The sequence below is a fragment of the Suillus plorans genome (genome assembly GCF_016647745.1).
Source record: "Suillus plorans strain S12 chromosome Unknown HD556scaffold_15, whole genome shotgun sequence".
NCBI classification, from domain to species: Eukaryota; Fungi; Basidiomycota; class Agaricomycetes; order Boletales; family Suillaceae; genus Suillus; species Suillus plorans.
Genome location: NW_024537399.1, coordinates 463,868 through 480,717, shown reverse-complemented (window position 1 = coordinate 480,717; position 16,850 = coordinate 463,868). Strand labels below are relative to the sequence as shown.

At 42.6% G+C, this 16,850-nt stretch overlaps 4 protein-coding genes across 4 annotated transcripts; 3 read left to right on the top strand and 1 right to left on the bottom strand.

The window, feature by feature from the left end:
• Window positions 1-4,370: 4,370 nt before the first annotated feature.
• Window positions 4,371-7,691, top strand: HD556DRAFT_1431036 (uncharacterized protein; the record flags this gene model as incomplete). The annotated part of the gene is made up of 13 exons (XM_041304966.1): window positions 4,371-4,575; window positions 4,672-4,997; window positions 5,052-5,270; window positions 5,325-5,504; window positions 5,561-5,688; window positions 5,813-5,977; window positions 6,065-6,238; window positions 6,289-6,385; window positions 6,444-6,604; window positions 6,723-6,783; window positions 6,853-7,027; window positions 7,064-7,179; window positions 7,248-7,691. The coding sequence occupies 13 exons, from the start codon at window positions 4,371-4,373 to the stop codon at window positions 7,689-7,691; spliced, it is 2,451 nt and encodes an 816-aa protein (XP_041162778.1).
• A 700-nt stretch (window positions 7,692-8,391) lies between these two features.
• Window positions 8,392-8,553, top strand: HD556DRAFT_1203837 (uncharacterized protein; the record flags this gene model as incomplete). The annotated part of the gene is made up of 1 exon (XM_041296426.1): window positions 8,392-8,553. A coding segment is annotated over one exon (162 nt), but the record flags the coding sequence as incomplete, so codon positions are not given.
• Window positions 8,554-8,901: 348 nt separating this feature from the next.
• On the top strand, window positions 8,902-9,764 carry HD556DRAFT_1233139 (uncharacterized protein; the record flags this gene model as incomplete). The annotated part of the gene is made up of 3 exons (XM_041297572.1): window positions 8,902-9,042; window positions 9,104-9,232; window positions 9,285-9,764. Coding segments are annotated over 3 exons (750 nt in total), but the record flags the coding sequence as incomplete, so codon positions are not given.
• Window positions 9,765-15,376: 5,612 nt separating this feature from the next.
• Window positions 15,377-16,036, bottom strand: HD556DRAFT_1233108 (uncharacterized protein; the record flags this gene model as incomplete). The annotated part of the gene is given in 2 exon segments (XM_041297566.1): window positions 15,377-15,589; window positions 15,608-16,036. Coding segments are annotated over 2 exon segments (642 nt in total), but the record flags the coding sequence as incomplete, so codon positions are not given.
• Between the last annotated feature and the right edge of the window lie 814 nt (window positions 16,037-16,850).

Below are 16,850 nucleotides of genomic sequence, written 5' to 3'. Positions count from 1 at the left end.
CAACTTTGATCAGCTTGCAAGCAAACCAACCATGAGCAAATTTCAAGGTGCATTTTTATAGAAAACAAATGTTGCAACTGGCAGGTTTCAAACCTGCACATTCCAAGAGAAACAGATTTTAACTCTGGGGATCACTTGATCAATTTCATCTTTGGCGGGTTTTGAACCCACGCAGACAGATTTAGATTCTGTCATATTAACTGCTTGGCTAAGAACAGTTAGATGCACCTCCAATGGACCCATTCACAAGTGAATCATCAAGGCATATTTATCTGCATTTTGTCAGTTCTTGTTAAGAACGTGCTCAAGGGTCGGATCCGAAGGGCTTGGCTTCAGCTCGTGCACTGCGCCCCTTACCCGAGTACATGCCCCTAACTTCCGAAGGCTGTCGAACGATGTCCGAAGGTTACCGGACGATGTCCGGAGGGCGTCGGGCAATGTCCGGAGTCCGATGTCCGATGCGCGGGAATTCCGGCGGACGTTTCGGGAACAAGAGATAAGACTAATCCGGACGAAGTCTGAACTAGAAAGGAAACAGCGGAGGACTACCAAAGGTAGAGGCAGAGGTGACAAGTCTATAGGAATCAATCCTAAGACGAGCGGAGGTCGACGAGAGAGATACTCAAGTCGGACGGAGGAGAGAATGAGCAGAGTCTAAGATAATATTCGAACTGAGGAAACTACAGAGACTGTACAGGGTTTATATACTACTGAGGACATAACGGAGAACAGTAAGTGCAGTGCAAGGCTATGTCAAGCTATGGATAAAACATATGGGACGACTATTACTAGTCTATCGGAACTTAGTAAAATGAAGACGGAAATGAATAAGGGACAGAAAATAAAGCGTACTAACTGATAAGGGAAATACCAAAGGGATAAGGCACGGAGGTTAGATGCGGGTCGGATCCGGACGATACATAGAAGTCGGCCGGATCCGGAAATCCGGAAATGATGGGTGTGATAGGTCCGGATCCGGAACGCGGGATATGACAGTTCTTTCAATAATATGGTCGCTGCGATTGATTCTTTTATTCTACTCTTATCGCAAAAGACATCAGACTTCTCCTGGGCCTCTACTTCAAGACCTGTTTATCCAGCAATTGCTCAAAAAAAGTGCTGATGGCAGATCACAACGGTGGGCCAATGATGTTCGTGATGTCTTGGGATTAACAACCGGGTCATGAGTGACAACTGACAATAGAAGGATCACATATGGTTGAGCTCAAGGGTGGTGTTAGAAATTAATGTTAGAACTGACAAAATGTACCTTGAGGATTCACTTCTGAATGGATTCAATGGGAGTGCATCTAACTGGTCTTAGCCAAGCAGTTAATATGACAGAATCCAAATCTGTCTGTGACAGGTTCAAAACCTGTCAAAGATGAAATTGCAAGTGATCATCAGAGTCAAAATCTGTTTCTCTTGGACTGCGCAGGTTTGAAACCTGCCAATGATAACATTTTTGATTTTATGAAATCACATCCTGTCCCATACCAAGCACTGCATTTCTGTGTGCGCCCTACATTACATGTCCATCTGTTGTCCAATCCAACACTGCTGGTATAATATTTTCATCATTTGAAGGATTATGATTGGACTTAAGGGGGATGTTGAAAATTAATATTAGAACTGACAAAATGCAGATAAATGTACCTTGAGTATTCACTTCTGAATGGGCACATTTAGGGTGCATCTAACTGGTCTTAGCCAAGCAGTCGATACAACAGAATCTAAATCTGTCTGTGTGGGTTCAAAACCTGCTAAAGATCGAATTGTCAAGTGATCACCAGAGTCAAAATCTGTTTCTCTTGGAATGTGCAGGTTTGAAACCTGCTCACAATGAATTTTATTTTCTATAAAAACACACCTTGACAATAACATTTTTATTTTGATTGTATGAATAATGAAATCACACCTTCACATTTCCACATGAATGTATAGCAAGCAAACACTGATGATCTAAAGCTTGATTGACATTGCTGTTGGTTTCATGCATCCTTTTTTGCTAGGTGAATGCGAGAATTTTTGACACAGAGTTTGATATATGACCAAAATCTCGATGCAAACTTGGAAGGATCAGCATAAGAACAATTTAATTCTTTCTCAAGGTCTTGATTCTGTTGAAGAAGAAGAAGAGCAGATTACACATCAAACTTGCAAGTTTCATCCTAATGACCTGGGGAATGAGGAAAAATACAAATATATCAAGGCTGAGATTGTGCCTTGAGGATTCACTTTTGAATGAGTTCATTGGAAGTGCATTCAACTAGTCTTAGCCGAGCAGTTAATACAACAGAATCTAAATCTGTCTGTGTGGGTTCAAAACCTGCTAAAGATTAAATTGTCAAGTGATCGCCAGAGTCAAAATCTGTTTCTCTTGGACTGTGCAGGTTTGAAACCTGCCAATGATAAAATTCATTTTTTTCCTATGAAAACACACCTTGAAATTTGCTCATGGTCGCTTTGCTTGCAAGCTGATCAAAGTTGTGTTTAGCCATGTGACTGTCATAACAGAGTCATGCTCGTCCTTTGTCCATCCATTCCATGTCCATTCGGTTCGTTGGTGCATATTTCTATTCTATTTCTGTGAATTCTGACAGTATTGCTGGCACTATGCACACACATTCCATAATGCTATGTCATGGACCCTTATATTACATATTATCACGCACTCACTTCGCTTCTCAGTTTGCTTTAGCGCTTGACATTACTTACATAGTTCATGTATGTTTTTCTCTCTTGACAAATTAACCACCATCATCTTGCTGTGACACTCAGAACCGTGCTGGGCAGGAATGAGCCTATTTTTATATATGCATCAAGGAGTATAGAGCACTATCAGTTTCCCTATCCTTGTTCATCATTTGTCCAACAATTAACTCCTGTGCAAACCCGAACCCACACTTTCCTGCACACTTGTTTTCTATAAAAATGCACCTTGAAATTTGCTCATGGTTGGTTTGCTTGCAAGCTGATCAAAGTTGGCTTTAGCCAAGTGGTTGTCGCAACAGAATCAAAATCTGTTTCTATTGGAATGCGACAGGTTTAAAACCTGTCAAATGTCACATTTTTTCTATGAGAACGTGCCTTGAATGTTGGCTCATAGACGGTATCTCAGACATTGATCTTCATTGGTCTTGGTCAAGTTGTCGCCAGAGTTAAAATCTGTGTCTCATCACTGACTGTCTGCCCTCTGGGGGCTTCGACTCAGTCATGGTCATGGTAGACCATGGCCTTATGAAGCAAAGAATGATTACTCATTATAACAAGATTTTACATCAGAAGGAGTAGTCAAACTCTTTTTTAAGAATGTCTTCAAACATTTTAGATTCCACAATAAGGTTATCTCGGATTGCGGTGTAAAGAGTAGATCCTGTGTGGACACTTAGAAAGTGATCACCTCAGAACTCAGAGTGCGAGTGTAAGTCGTCCCACAGAGACTGCCTGTAGAACTACCTCTTAAAATATAAGTGCAGAGAGGTCTGTTAAGATTGAGGATGAGAGAATGGAAAGTCATCCAAGGTGCTTTTGAAGTTCTGAAGATGTGTCAGTATGTCTAAGTATAAGACTTGCGAGAGTACTAAAGTACGACTATGCAAAGTCTATTGAAAGAACTCAAAGATATTGAGATGGGAAATGGCAGTGGTCAAGCCAAACAATCATTCCAAATGAACAAGAAGGATCGATTGCGCAAAGTATAACTATCCGAAAGCGACTCTACTAACTATGACTCATAGCAAGGGAAGTGAAGTGAAATGCGAGTAACTAGTGAATCAGATTATATCCTACAGCATGAAGGTCTGGAAACTGCATAGGCAAGAACAGTAGCGAGATAAGCTATCCGAAATGTAATAAGACTCAAGGCGAGCTGCTACAAAGATATGCATGCAATAGCGCATGAGGCACGCAGCTATACATATCAATCAAGCTTTCAATGGGCCGATGATGTATGTGCCCCTAAGCAATATGTCGGAAATTTCCCACCACAATTGTAATAGCAGGTCATTAAAATAAATATAATATTAAAATTGTAATGGTACCTCGCATCATTGCAAGGTATCGTAATGCTTTGTACATGTGTGTCAAGCAGTTGCAATGAGATTCAGACGTGACCAATATAGATTAAACTCGCCGTTGTTGTTTCTCATTTGAGTTGGTCAAACGGATCAGTAAGTATTACGCCTTAAAGCTGCTTCCAGTACTCATGAATTAAACTATTAATACAGGGACCAACATGGCAGAGGTGGCCCAATGCGACCTCTGTAGTAAATCTTTCAAGCTGCGTGGTTTCAAGACACATCGCACCACCTGTGCAAAACGTGCAAGGGACTTTGAGGAGGACCGGAATCACATTGTGAACACTTATCATGGACCTTCAGGTGCGTTCATTCTCATTCAGTCTTAATAAGATCCCTGGACATATTAATGTACACTCAACTATAGTAAATATACCAATCGATGCACACCATGGAGCCGACGAGTCGAATCAGCCTGAGGCAGAGAGTTTGAATGCGTACATTTCAGATGAGCCAGTTGCAGATGTTGACCAGTGGATGGATCTTGAGGAGGAAGGTGAGCCAAAAAAGACCATCCTTATCTTCGATGTTATAACTAGCCGCCATTTGATAGATATTTATCGCATACCTTCATCACATGAACCATCTGTAGATGGCTCAGAACATCGACACAATGTTGACGACATTCAGACCGAGTATCACCCTAACTCTGGAATCCCAGCACAGACACAAACATTCTCAACATTTCAGCGCGACCTTTTGCAAGACCCACCAACTCCTGATGCGCAACCTTGGGCGCCATTTCGATGTCGGCTGGACTTTGAGGTAGCTGAACTTGCTCATGAAGCCACTCTCAGCCAGCCTCAAATTGAGCGGCTAATTGACCTTTTGCATCACTCGAAGCAGGAACCTTTCAGCCTGTGCAACTACAAAGATATTCGGAACATGTGGAGTGCTATTTCCCATCGTCTAACACCAGTAAGGTCATCTCTATTTTTCATTTTAACTTGTCTGACAAGCGTGTTTTGATAGTTTCAAAAGCGAACAATTCGAGTGCCTTACGATGGAGTTGATCAAGAATTCACTCTCTACTACCGGGACTTATGGGACTGGGTGTGCGACCTTCTTCGCGATCCTTATCTTGGCCCTCAATTTACCTTCGACGCTCAACACCTGTCAAAGTTTGACGGTAATACATTTGTGAGATTTATTGACGAGCCTTGGACTGTGGATACTTTTTGGGAGGCTCAGGTATGTGTCGAGCAGTGCACCATTAGTTGAAGCGACTCAGTGTAATACATCCAGTCAGCTATGCAAAGCCATGCAAAGCCTCTCGCATTCATCCTCTACGCAGATAAGACAAAGTTGTCTTCCTTTGGTCGTGAAAAAGGCTACCCTGTGATTGCCTGTATTTCAAACCTCCCTGCATCCATCCGAAATGGTGAAGGCATTGGTGGCGGTCAAGTTGTCGCCTGGCTCCCCATTGTATTGTGATTCTATCTCATCTCATTTTTGTTTAACTAACATTGATTTTTTTCAAGGTCAAAGATGATCCCTTGAGGTCGGGAAAACAGAAATTTGCGGATTTCAAAGCTGCAGTTTGGCACGAGTCCTTCAAGCGAATACTCAAGTGTCTTAGATCGAAGAGGAAATGTGGTGGATGGGTGGAGTGTTGGGATGAACTTCAACGCCTTATGTTCCCTATCGTTCCGATCTTGTCTGCGGACTACGAGGAACAGTGTGTACAGTCTGGAGTGTCATCTATCATTGTTGCTAACATGTAATGTCTGCAGATGCATTATGTCCCTGATCCGTGGAGTCATGGGCAAATTTCCATGTCCAATTTGTTTGGTTCCGCGCGCCGAGTTGCATAACCTGTTGAAGACCTGGCCACTTCGCACACGTCACGATGCTGTTTGCTTGCTCAGGAAGGCAAGAAGGAAGTACACCAAGGCAAAGTGAGAGAAGAAGCTGAAGTCTCAGTCGTTGAGAGATGTCGAAGTAAGTATTATTTGAATCCCATATTTCTGGAATCAAGTTCACAGCATAACTCAACAGAACTCTCTCAATCTATCAAAGCTTCTGGACATCTTTCATGCCCTTTGTTTTGACCGCCTACATACTCACCATGAAGGACTGTGGGGAAAACACTTGTGGATCGAGCTGCAAAAATGTGTCAATGAAGTTGGTAGACACGCTGCGACTAAAATTGATGAAGGGTCTGTTTTTTTTTGTTTCATCGTAAACATCTATTATAAGCATTCCTCAGGTTTGCAGTAGTGCCAAGGTGGAGGAATCTCAACCACTTCAAGGAGGTCATGGGAGTTAGCTTCGCTGATGGGACAAAGCATGAAGACATATTAAAGGTGATCGACTCGGACACTCTTGAGATCTCAATTCTAATTGATGTCCCTTTACATGTAGTTGATTCTGTTTGTTGCCCATGACGTACTCGATCCTGAAACACACAAGTCTGGATATCTGCTCCTTCAATGTATTCGAGCCCATTTAGATGTAGACATGTTCGCAGCTCTTGAGGTTCATACCACACAGACCCTTGCTGCCGGTCGAGCCACTCTTGACGAGTTTTCAAGACTCATGGACATAAGTTGTGCTTCACTGACATGCTAGCGCTGTCTGAATCAAACGGCTGATGGATCCTCCATAGAAATATATTTCCGAGTCTGAATGTGAATCAAAGAGTTGGGATTTTCCAAAATATCACTTGGGCGTTCACCTTTTTGACGATATCAAGGCCAAAGGCGTTACTCGGAATTTCAATACCAAACCAAACGAGAAAGCGCATTGCATTGATTACTGTGAATACTAATAGATCTTACGTGCGGACCATTGGAGCCTTGTATCTGCATGGATTCGCTATCGCATCAACGACCTTGATGCCTATAATGCAAGGAAAGAAGCGAGTGATCTTGATGATTCAGATTCCGATGATGAAGTTCTGAACGCGCCTGGACCGGAGTCCAGCTTTCATATCAAGCTTGGTTCATGTCAGTGTGCATCGTCGATACATGCCATTCAGCAAGCACACCTTGAAGACCCGGCATTTCATCAGTTTCATACCAAACTTAACCGCTTTCTCAACATGATACCTGTCATTGCACGAAATGGACATGTTGCACTTGAATTAAGTGCCAATATAGTGAGATTCTCGTTCATATTGATAAGCCAGCTACAGCGCTAATACTTTGATTTGTGCCGCACATGCAGGTAACAGAATTCCGGTACTTGAAAGCAAACTTCGAGTCGATGGTTGATTTTTGGACATCGACAGACTACCTCCGCTGTTCCCCGATGTTTCACAATGCCCCAAGATATGACTCCGTCATCATCAGGACTCAAGACAGGATCATCTTTGGTCGCTTGATATTCATATTCACGTGCTTAGTTGAAGGCACAAGTCACCCCATGGCTCTTATTCAACCTTGTGATGCCCCCATTCAAAATCGACCTTTGAAGGACAGGCTCCTGGGTTTATGGCGAGTTGGAGCTCAACCTCAGCATAAGAGTGAGTTTATTTTCACTGAATCGATTATCAGGGGGGCGCTGTTGCTTGAGGATCGCTCTCAGCCTGGTGACTTCCTTGTTGTCGATTCAATCGACACTGATATGTTCCTTCACATGAAACTTCACAAAGACTCCCATGTATACTGATTACGCCAGTGTTATCTTAATCACTCTCTTATGTCATCATATACTTGACAATTCATATGCATGATCTTGCATTGCAAGGTTATGGTTAGTTCTAGTAAGACCTCCTGCTCCCTAACATGCCAGGTGCGCTAAAGATTCAGACGCTGATGAGCAATTAAACTATCAGGTGAGTGCTCCGTTCATAACTGACTGGGAAGCTTACCTGCTTTTTGTTAGTGTTAATACGACAGGTGCATTGGAGAAGCTCATGAGTCCTCCGTTCATGAGTATGGGTAACTGTCTGGTGAGTTTTACTCTATTCACGATTATGGACTGGAAAGCTCACTTACCTGCTTCTTATAGTACCAGGTGCATTGGAGAAGCTCATAAGCACTCCGTTCATGATTATGGACTAGAAAGCTCACTTACCTGCTTCTTATAGTACCAGGTGCGTTGGAGAAGCTCATGAGCGCTCCGTTCATGATTATGGGTGACTGTCTGGTGAGTACTGTATTCATGATCATGGACTGGAAAGCTTGCTTACCTACTTCTGATAGTACCAGGTGCGTTGGAGAAGCTCATGAGCGCTCCGTTCATGATTATGGGTTGGAGAAGCTCAAGAGCGCTCCGTTCATGATTGTATTAGGTCTAGGACGAAACATTTGATCCCGTGGAACCAATTCGCCTGTCTGTGCTCCACCTGTGCTCGTCCGAAGGCCAGTTGGAAGCCATCAAGCAGCGCAATCGACTCTTGGAAGAAAAGAATGCAATCTTGGAGGCGAACAAACCTTCTCGCAAAGCCTCCAAGGCACCCTCCCAGCTTCTAGCATTTGACGAGGAAGTGAAGATGTTCGCTAAGAAGTATGGCATCATGTACGAGATGTACCCACCCAGCACCGAGCTACTAAAGAAGACTCTTCCCTCGACCCCTGGTTTGCCGTTTGACCGACCGGCTCACTATGCGAACTCAGCTGCAGAAGCAGACACATTATTGTCCGAGCTACGTAGTGTACTCCCGGATCACCTGCACCATCTTGTGCCCTTAAATCATTTTCATAAGACTGTACGTATGTATATCATTGATTGACTTCAATATTTGCTAATCTTCATCGTCCAGCTACAACAAGCACTTGAAGCAGGTCGGTCTTCCGAACTCATCAAGTTGTGACGAGTTGCTGGTCGCATTTTTGGGCTAAGCTCTGATTACTTTGTCATGTCTTCAAAGTGAGACACCATCGACAAGCTTTGTAGGTTGCTAGGCACTACACCCGGAAGCCGTACCTACCCACTATTTCCTCCCATTCTCTTTCCAAATGCCATCATCAATACTAGCAATTCAACTGTATTCGGTAACTGGAAGCCCTTGGCTCAGGTATGTTGCCATTTCCTCATTTGTATACAGCTTATTGACAACAACTATGTCTTTTGAACAGATCCTGAAAGTGGTTTTAATGGGCGAAGCATCCCTTACGTCTGTCAAGAAGGGTGGGCCACCCAGGAACTTTCAGAATTGGGGAGTATCTGCCATAACACCCGGAGCAATTGCGTGGAGTACTACAATTGTAAGCGGTTTATTTTATCACTCTTGTCATCGCTAAGTACTCCTTATCCCAGGCTATTTTTCTTTTATCGCCAGATACAGTATTCTCTCAAGACGGCCATGGCAAAAGCTCGGGGATTCAGTATAAAAATCTATTCTACAGCTTCAAGAAGATTCTGGTGTGTTGTTGGGATGCTCCGTATCTCATGAAGATTAGACAACACATCGAGGGACATGTCTTTGGAGCTGCGAAGCTGCCCGTTGATGCACCCGATGGGGAAGACTTTACTGCGCAGATGGCGCTTGCAATGGCTGGCTTGCAATCTAACGACATTGACCATGATTTGGATTCTACCCCTGTGGGTGACCTTGCTCAGGGTACTGACATCACCCAGTCCGCTCTGAATTCACCACTATCGACTCCAAGGTTATCCACGCGGACCATGCCTTCTGAAATATTACCTTCCGATGGTTCCAGTGCTCCTCCGATGCCACTGCCTGCTCCTGCAATCACCAATCAGATTCAGAACTCACTTGTTACTGATGGTGGGTGACACAGAGCTCGATGAAGGGGTTACTCAAACCGTAGATGCAGAGGGTCATACTCGAGGACGGAAGAAAAAGAAGGCTGTGGCTAATCAAGTCTCTTGCAAGTCTGTCCGTCAGAAGAAATGATATTCAATTGCTTCGCAAGATGTATTAGTTAGTTGTTGCATCATGTTCTACTTATTACAGTGTCCAGTCAGACGCATTGCAATCGATTACATCAGCCTTGCATAACTTGTTTGCTTTTTTCACTCTGTTGCCTGAACCAGACTGTCACTTAATAATACAACACCACCAGCACCATGCGCAAACGCCCAATGCACGCCAGCAAGTGCTGACATGGCACGAACACTTGCGGACGACACCAGGACGCCGAAGGTGACAAAAGAATGAGAGGCAGCACTCATTCTCGCTCACTCGCAGTGCATGTAGACTCGACGACTCTGGATGGGGAGTCGCAGTGAGTGAGTCTGTCAATCCTCGGTTGAGCAACAGCCATGCCGATCCAAGTCGTTGCCCATCGTTCGCAGGATGTGAGTGTGTCGATCCTCGTTCGAGTAACAGCCATGCTGATCTGAGTTGTTCCCGCCATTTGCAGTGTGTCGATCCTCCGTCGAGCTCGAGCCATGCTGATCGAAGTCATTGCCCACCATTCGCAGTGTCTTGGTGAGTTTATCCTTACTTGCGATCATTTTTTTCATATTTTGACATGCCCCTCAGGCTGCTGGCTCAATTTTCAATTGACTACTACTGGCACAGGTTTCACCCTGAACCCTGGTTGCACAGCGACCTCATAACATATTACCGCTGATCTAGACATTTGACTACAGCTTGTTTTGAGTACTAATAGAATAATATTGTATTGATAGTAGCAGTCCAATGATACAATTTATGAACAATGCCAGTTGTGAATAAGTTACAATCTTCTCGCAATCGCATTTGGAGTATTGCAACAAGTCTCATGGGACTTGCAAATGCAATTTTAATGATTATTGTAGCAGATATTATAATGAGCTCTGCGACGTTCGAATAAGCTCCAAATGGGGAGTGCAAAGGTATCGCTATTCATTAAAATTTCTATTGCCAGCGTTGTTACAAATCGAATTATAATAATAATAATAATTTTATTGTAATACGACTCTCTTATTACATCAGGATTAAAATAGTGCAGCCGAATTTGTCTATTTCAATCCATTATGATGGCTTAAAATGGATTTTTGAATTTTCCGACATAATCAATAGAAGATAAACAAAGTGAAGATGCACCAGCAAAGTCGAACGGACACGGATGGGACATGGTACAGAGGATCAGAAGTGTAAACAGGCCTCAGAAGGAGATGTACAACCTTTGGATGACTCGGATGAGTGCACAGAACTCTTGGAAGGTAAGAGGAGTGCCGAGGAGTATAATGTGAGACACCTATGAGATTGGCAGGATACGTGCCCGACGCCGATCTGAGTGCTACAGCAGTCAGCAGGCAGTTCATCTCAAAATTCTCTCAAGAACTCACTTAGCTCCTTGGATATAAGATCACCACATCTACCACATACCACCTCCAGACCGATGATCAGACAGAACACCTCAACCAAGAATCAGAAACCTATTTTTGCATCTATTGCAGAACCAATCCTATGGAATGGTCTGAGCACCTCCCCCTTGCTGAATTTGTTCACAACCACCAAAAACACAAAGTCTGTAACTCCTCCCTTTTCCTCCTCATGATGGAAGATGAACCACGTGGCATCCCCCATGTCCTCCCTTCTTTGGATACTCTTGCAGCAAAAAAACAACTTAGCAATCTCCAAAAGATCTGTAAGAACTGTCCCGAGTACACATGCTGTGTATGCCACATCTTTGCGCCCCGCAGCTTGCCTTAGCCAGACACCTTGATCTCTCAGTCAAGAGTAGAACCCTGCTTGTCACTCTAGCTTCCTGCTAGTAGACCTGTCCATTTGGACATTGACAACTCGACCAATCCCAGTTGTGAAAATATACAATTTTGTCAAGGCTGAGATTCTTTATTGAGCTTATTCAAGTGGTTGCCAGAGTCAAAATATATTTCTCTCAAACTAAGCAGGTATGTAATCTATATAATGATGTTTATTGAAAGAACTGACAAAATGCAGAAAAATGTGCTTTGAGGATTCACTTTTGAATGAGTTCATTGGAAGTGCATTCAACTAGTCTTGGCCAAGCAGTTAATACAACAGAATCTAAATCTGTCCGTGTGGGTTCAAAACCCGCTAAAGATTAAATTGTCAAGTGATCACCAGAGTCAAAATCTGTTTCTCTTGGACTGTGCAGGTTTGAAACCTGTCAATGACATATCTTATTTTCTATAAAAATACTCCTTGACATGTCATTGCCACAAATAGATTCAAAATCTGATTCTCCTGGATTGAGCAGGTATGAAATCTAATTTTTTTATTCTATGAAATTACACCTTGCTTTTCACAAGCACTTTGGCTCTGCCTTGTGGAAGCACTACCGCTGTATGATTCAGCATTATGAGCCATAACTATTAGCTATTAGAATATCACTGTACTAGACATCCTGGCTGTCCTGAACAGACAGGTCGCTGAATTTCTGCTAATTTTTCAAATGCCAATATCATTATGCAGGCATCCTCAATGCATCCTGCAGACAATTGAGTCAAATGGTTTGCAAAATTTATTGATGATGTAGATGTGAATATGTTCTGATGGCAGGTCAATCAGATGGATCCATCTAATGTTAAAGGTGAGGATCGTGCTTTTGATCAAAGAGTGATGTTTTGAATCTGCTCAATCCAGGAGAATCAGATTTTGAATCCATTTTGGGAGTAACACGACCAAGACCATTGAAGATTAGTTTGTGAGAAAAATATCTATGAGGGAATGTTAAGTTATGATTTCATAGAACAAAAATGTTGTTGGCAGGTTTCGAACCTGCAGAGTTCAAGAGAAACAGATTTTGAATCTGGCGACAACTTGACCAAGACCAATGAAGATCGATGTCTGAGATGCTGTGTATGAGCAAATATTCAAGACATGTTCTTATAGAAAAAATGTGACATCCCACAAGTTTCAAACTCGTTGCACTCCAATGGAAACAGAATTTTATTCTGCGATAACAGCCGCTTGGCTAAACACAACTGGGATCAGCTTGCAAGCAAACCGACCATGAGCAAATTTCAAGGTGTGCTTTCATAGAAAATCAATTGTATCACTGGCAGGTTTCAAACCTGCATGGTCCAAGAGAAACAGATTTTGACTCTGGTGATCACTTGGCAAATTCATCTTCAGCAGGTTTTGAACCCACGTAGACAGATTTAGATTCTGCTGTATTAACCGCTTGGCTGAGACCAGTTAGATGCACTCCCAATAAATACATTCAGAAGCGAATCCTCAAGGCACATTTACCTGCATTTTGTCAGTTCTTTCAATAGCATGATCATCATTTATTGATTTTATCCTGCTCAAACCTGCCAATTGCAACATTTGCTTGGGCACAAACATCAATTTCTAACATCCACCTTGGATTCAACTGTGCAATATTTTTATTGTCAGTTTTCACTCATGAGCCCACTGTGATGGTCTGCCATCAGCACTTTTTCAAGGAAATTGTTAGGTAAACAGGTCTTGAAGTTAAGAGCCCCAGCAGAAGTCTGTGTCTTTTGCAATAAGAGCAGTATACAAGAATCAACGGTGACCATGCTGTTGAAAGAGCTCAGGCTTCTCTATTTTGAGATAAGTGCTATTGTATATGCAAGAGTATGACCACAGCTCAGGTGCTGATAGATGAACCTACTTTCATTCAGTGCACTGAGGGTGTTGGAGACGATGTGCTTCCATGAATACACACACTTGCAGTTCGAACATTGGTAGGGCAGGGTGTTCCCGAACAGGCGGTTGGCATCATGGAAGAAAGTATATGTTAAAATAGTCATTGAGGCCATAGTGGTTGACATGTGCTTTACTTTCTGATGGTACTCTATCATGATAGGCTGACACTGGTGAAAGGCAGTTGGATTGTGTATGTGTATGATGGAGAAATACATTGCAATGCAAGAGCATGCATTAAGGAGGTCGGAAATGACTTCTTGTGCCTCACAACCTTCAACAAGTACCTGGCAGACATAGGTGGTAAGTGGTATGGTCAGGCATGCATGAAATGTAACACCGAAAGCAAATAAATGTTCCACCTGATACCTGTAAAAACAGTGTTCATTGCCAATATGGCACAGACAAGTTACTCACTGTTTTTATGCAAGTTTTCAACAGCTGGAATGAGTTGTGCTCCTGTACCGTGTGCCTGCAAATCAGCATCCAAAGTGTAGCCCTCCTAACATAATCCTCTATCCCACCGACAAAAATCCCTGCAAAGAACTATGAAGGGTTATGCATCATAAAGAAGGATAGGTCTAACTCACATCATCTATGGGATATGCGACAGGATTGCCTAGTGTGGCGACTTTATTTTTTCCCCTTCACACAAAATCGCCATCCTCAAACCCACCCCATATGTTGCCCTGGTCAGTCTCTGAATGAGTGTAGATGAAAATTTCAACACACTCATACTCTGGGGTTTTCAGGTGGGCCATGAGTGCCTTCATGGACTCCACATCAGGAAGGATGAAAGGAATGTGAGAGACAAATGAGCATAACTAGTGAATGAAAAAAAAAAGTTTTATGTAACATGGTCAGACCGCCGCCTGTACATAACCGTTACACCAAAAGGTGAAATACTGAAAGCTTAGCTTTCAGTATCAGCCACAGTATATGTACTGATTATGAGAACTCAGGTAAGCCAGCGTGCTTACACCAAAGAATTGGCTCACATGCTGTTGCATGTTTTTGGCTGGAGGGAATCACACTGAATGATGTAAATGTTCTTGAGATGTAAGGCTCAGGGAATATTATCTTATTATCATACCTCTGATGAGAAAGACTTGTCTTACATTCATGTACTTGAGCATTGTGAGTGATCTTTGTGGTAGCATTGCCATAGGTTTCTGCAAGGATGGAAGTGATTCAAAAAAAAGTAATTCATGTTTAAATGATGTTCTGTGTGTAGGACATGATGCAAAAATTTATTATGTTCCTTCAAGGGTAATACCGTATTTTTTACCTATTGTCTGGAGGAATGCCATCTTTGCCATCCACCCTATCTCCAAACAGATCATATTCTTCTGGCAGAGGATTATCATCATTCAAGTTTACTATATGAGCTTTGTGACAGGTGGAATGACAGATGTAGTATACTTTGGGCAGTATTCACGCACTTGTGTGGGTTTTTATAATCAGTTAGCCTGTTTTCTATATACTCACTGCAGGCGCACTTAGAGTGTGGGTGATATAGTTTGCTGTTTATTAGTCTGTTGGCCGCTGATCTCAGATCTTTTACTGACACAATCTTGTGTGTCTTCTGTAGACATTCATCCCGTGTCTTATGATAGGTTTTTGGGGAGGCTCCCAAATGCAACCAAGCTGGGAGCTGGTTCTTGAGGTTTTCAGATATCTTCAGTGGGGTGAAGCTCATATTATGCTTTCAGGCAACTTTCAGCATGTCTGTGATTTGTCACAGCAGTTTCTTGGCTCTCGGTCCTTGCAGTGGAGAGTCCCAGGACGTTAAGAAGGTTCATATGTCTGCACTGTCAGTGATCCCATTAGGGTTCAGGACATTTATTATAGAGTCCATCACAAAGGCCCATGCTGGTTGGGACTTAGACATATTCATGTACACCCTTAGCCAAGTAATTTCAATAGCTTTATTTTGTGTACTAATGTTTAGCAGGTTTATACCTCCTTTCCATGTTGGCTGTTCTGGCCTTCCTAGGCCGATAGGTGAGATCTTTCTTTTGTCCTACACAAAGTCTTTAATTAGTTTCATTATCACTTTCTCTATCATCTTCGGCATTTCTTGTGCTTTTGTCAGGAATTGTGACATTCCACCAATGACCATTTGCACTATTAGGTGCTTCCCATTGAGAGTTGAGTGGCATGTGTTCCATCTCGCAAGGTGTTTTTCAATCTTTGATAGTATCAGTTTCCATGAGGCTAAGTATTCTATCTCATTTCCTATCCAGGCTCCCAGTGTCCTTATTGGGTTTCCATCTTGTGCTACCATGACCTGCTCACTCCACGGCACGTCTAGAGCATTCAATTTCCGGTCTTGCACTACCGCTGCATGATGATCTTTCATGCCAATAGGTAATATTTCAGTTTTCTCCATATTGAATTTGGCTCCTGATGCTAGGCACCATCGTTGTAGGATATCCTCCAGGTCTGAGTATTTATCATCATGCTAAAGGTAGACTGTCAATCTTAGGTGGGTTGTGAAGTATGAACACTAGTAGTTCAATTGCTAAGTCGAAGAATAGGCATGACAAGATATCGCCCTGTCTACCACCCCTTGTAACCTAGAATGAGAGCTCAAGAATCTGTTGACTGCAACACAGGTGAAGGCTGCCTTGTATAGGTTTTTCACTATGTTGATAAACATCTGTGGCAGTTTAAAGGTTTCCATGATGTCAAATAGGTAGTCATGTTTTATTCTGTTGTATGCTTTTTCTTAGTCGAGTGTGATGATCACACTGTTTTCCTCCATCAGGTTAGCATATGCAGACATAGTCTATGCCAATCTTATTGGGTCAAAGATAGACCGTTTGGGGATGAATCTGCTCTGGTTCTGGTGTACTAAGGTGTGTATTTCTCTCACCATCTGCATTGCTAAGGCTTTTGTGAGGGTTGTCTGCCTCATGTCTTATTATCTTGATAGATCATTTACAAGCTCCGCTTGAATATTCACTATATAGACATGTAATACATCAATTGTATTCTTCACTTTAATCTACTGGGTTTTACCTAGAACTTGTCCTTCAGCAAGGTCTCCAATCTTGCTGTCTAAGAACTACTATTCTAGGGGAGTTGCCTACACTCGCCTTAGCCTGAAACCTTTGACCTCTCATTCAAGAGAAGAACCATGTCCATCTTGCTATCAGCAGAACATCTATTTGGACTTAGACAGCTCACTTACCCTAGTCATAACAAAAGATGAAAGTTTTATCCTGGACATCGCCATCTGTGACGTCCTCAGACACCACAACTTCATT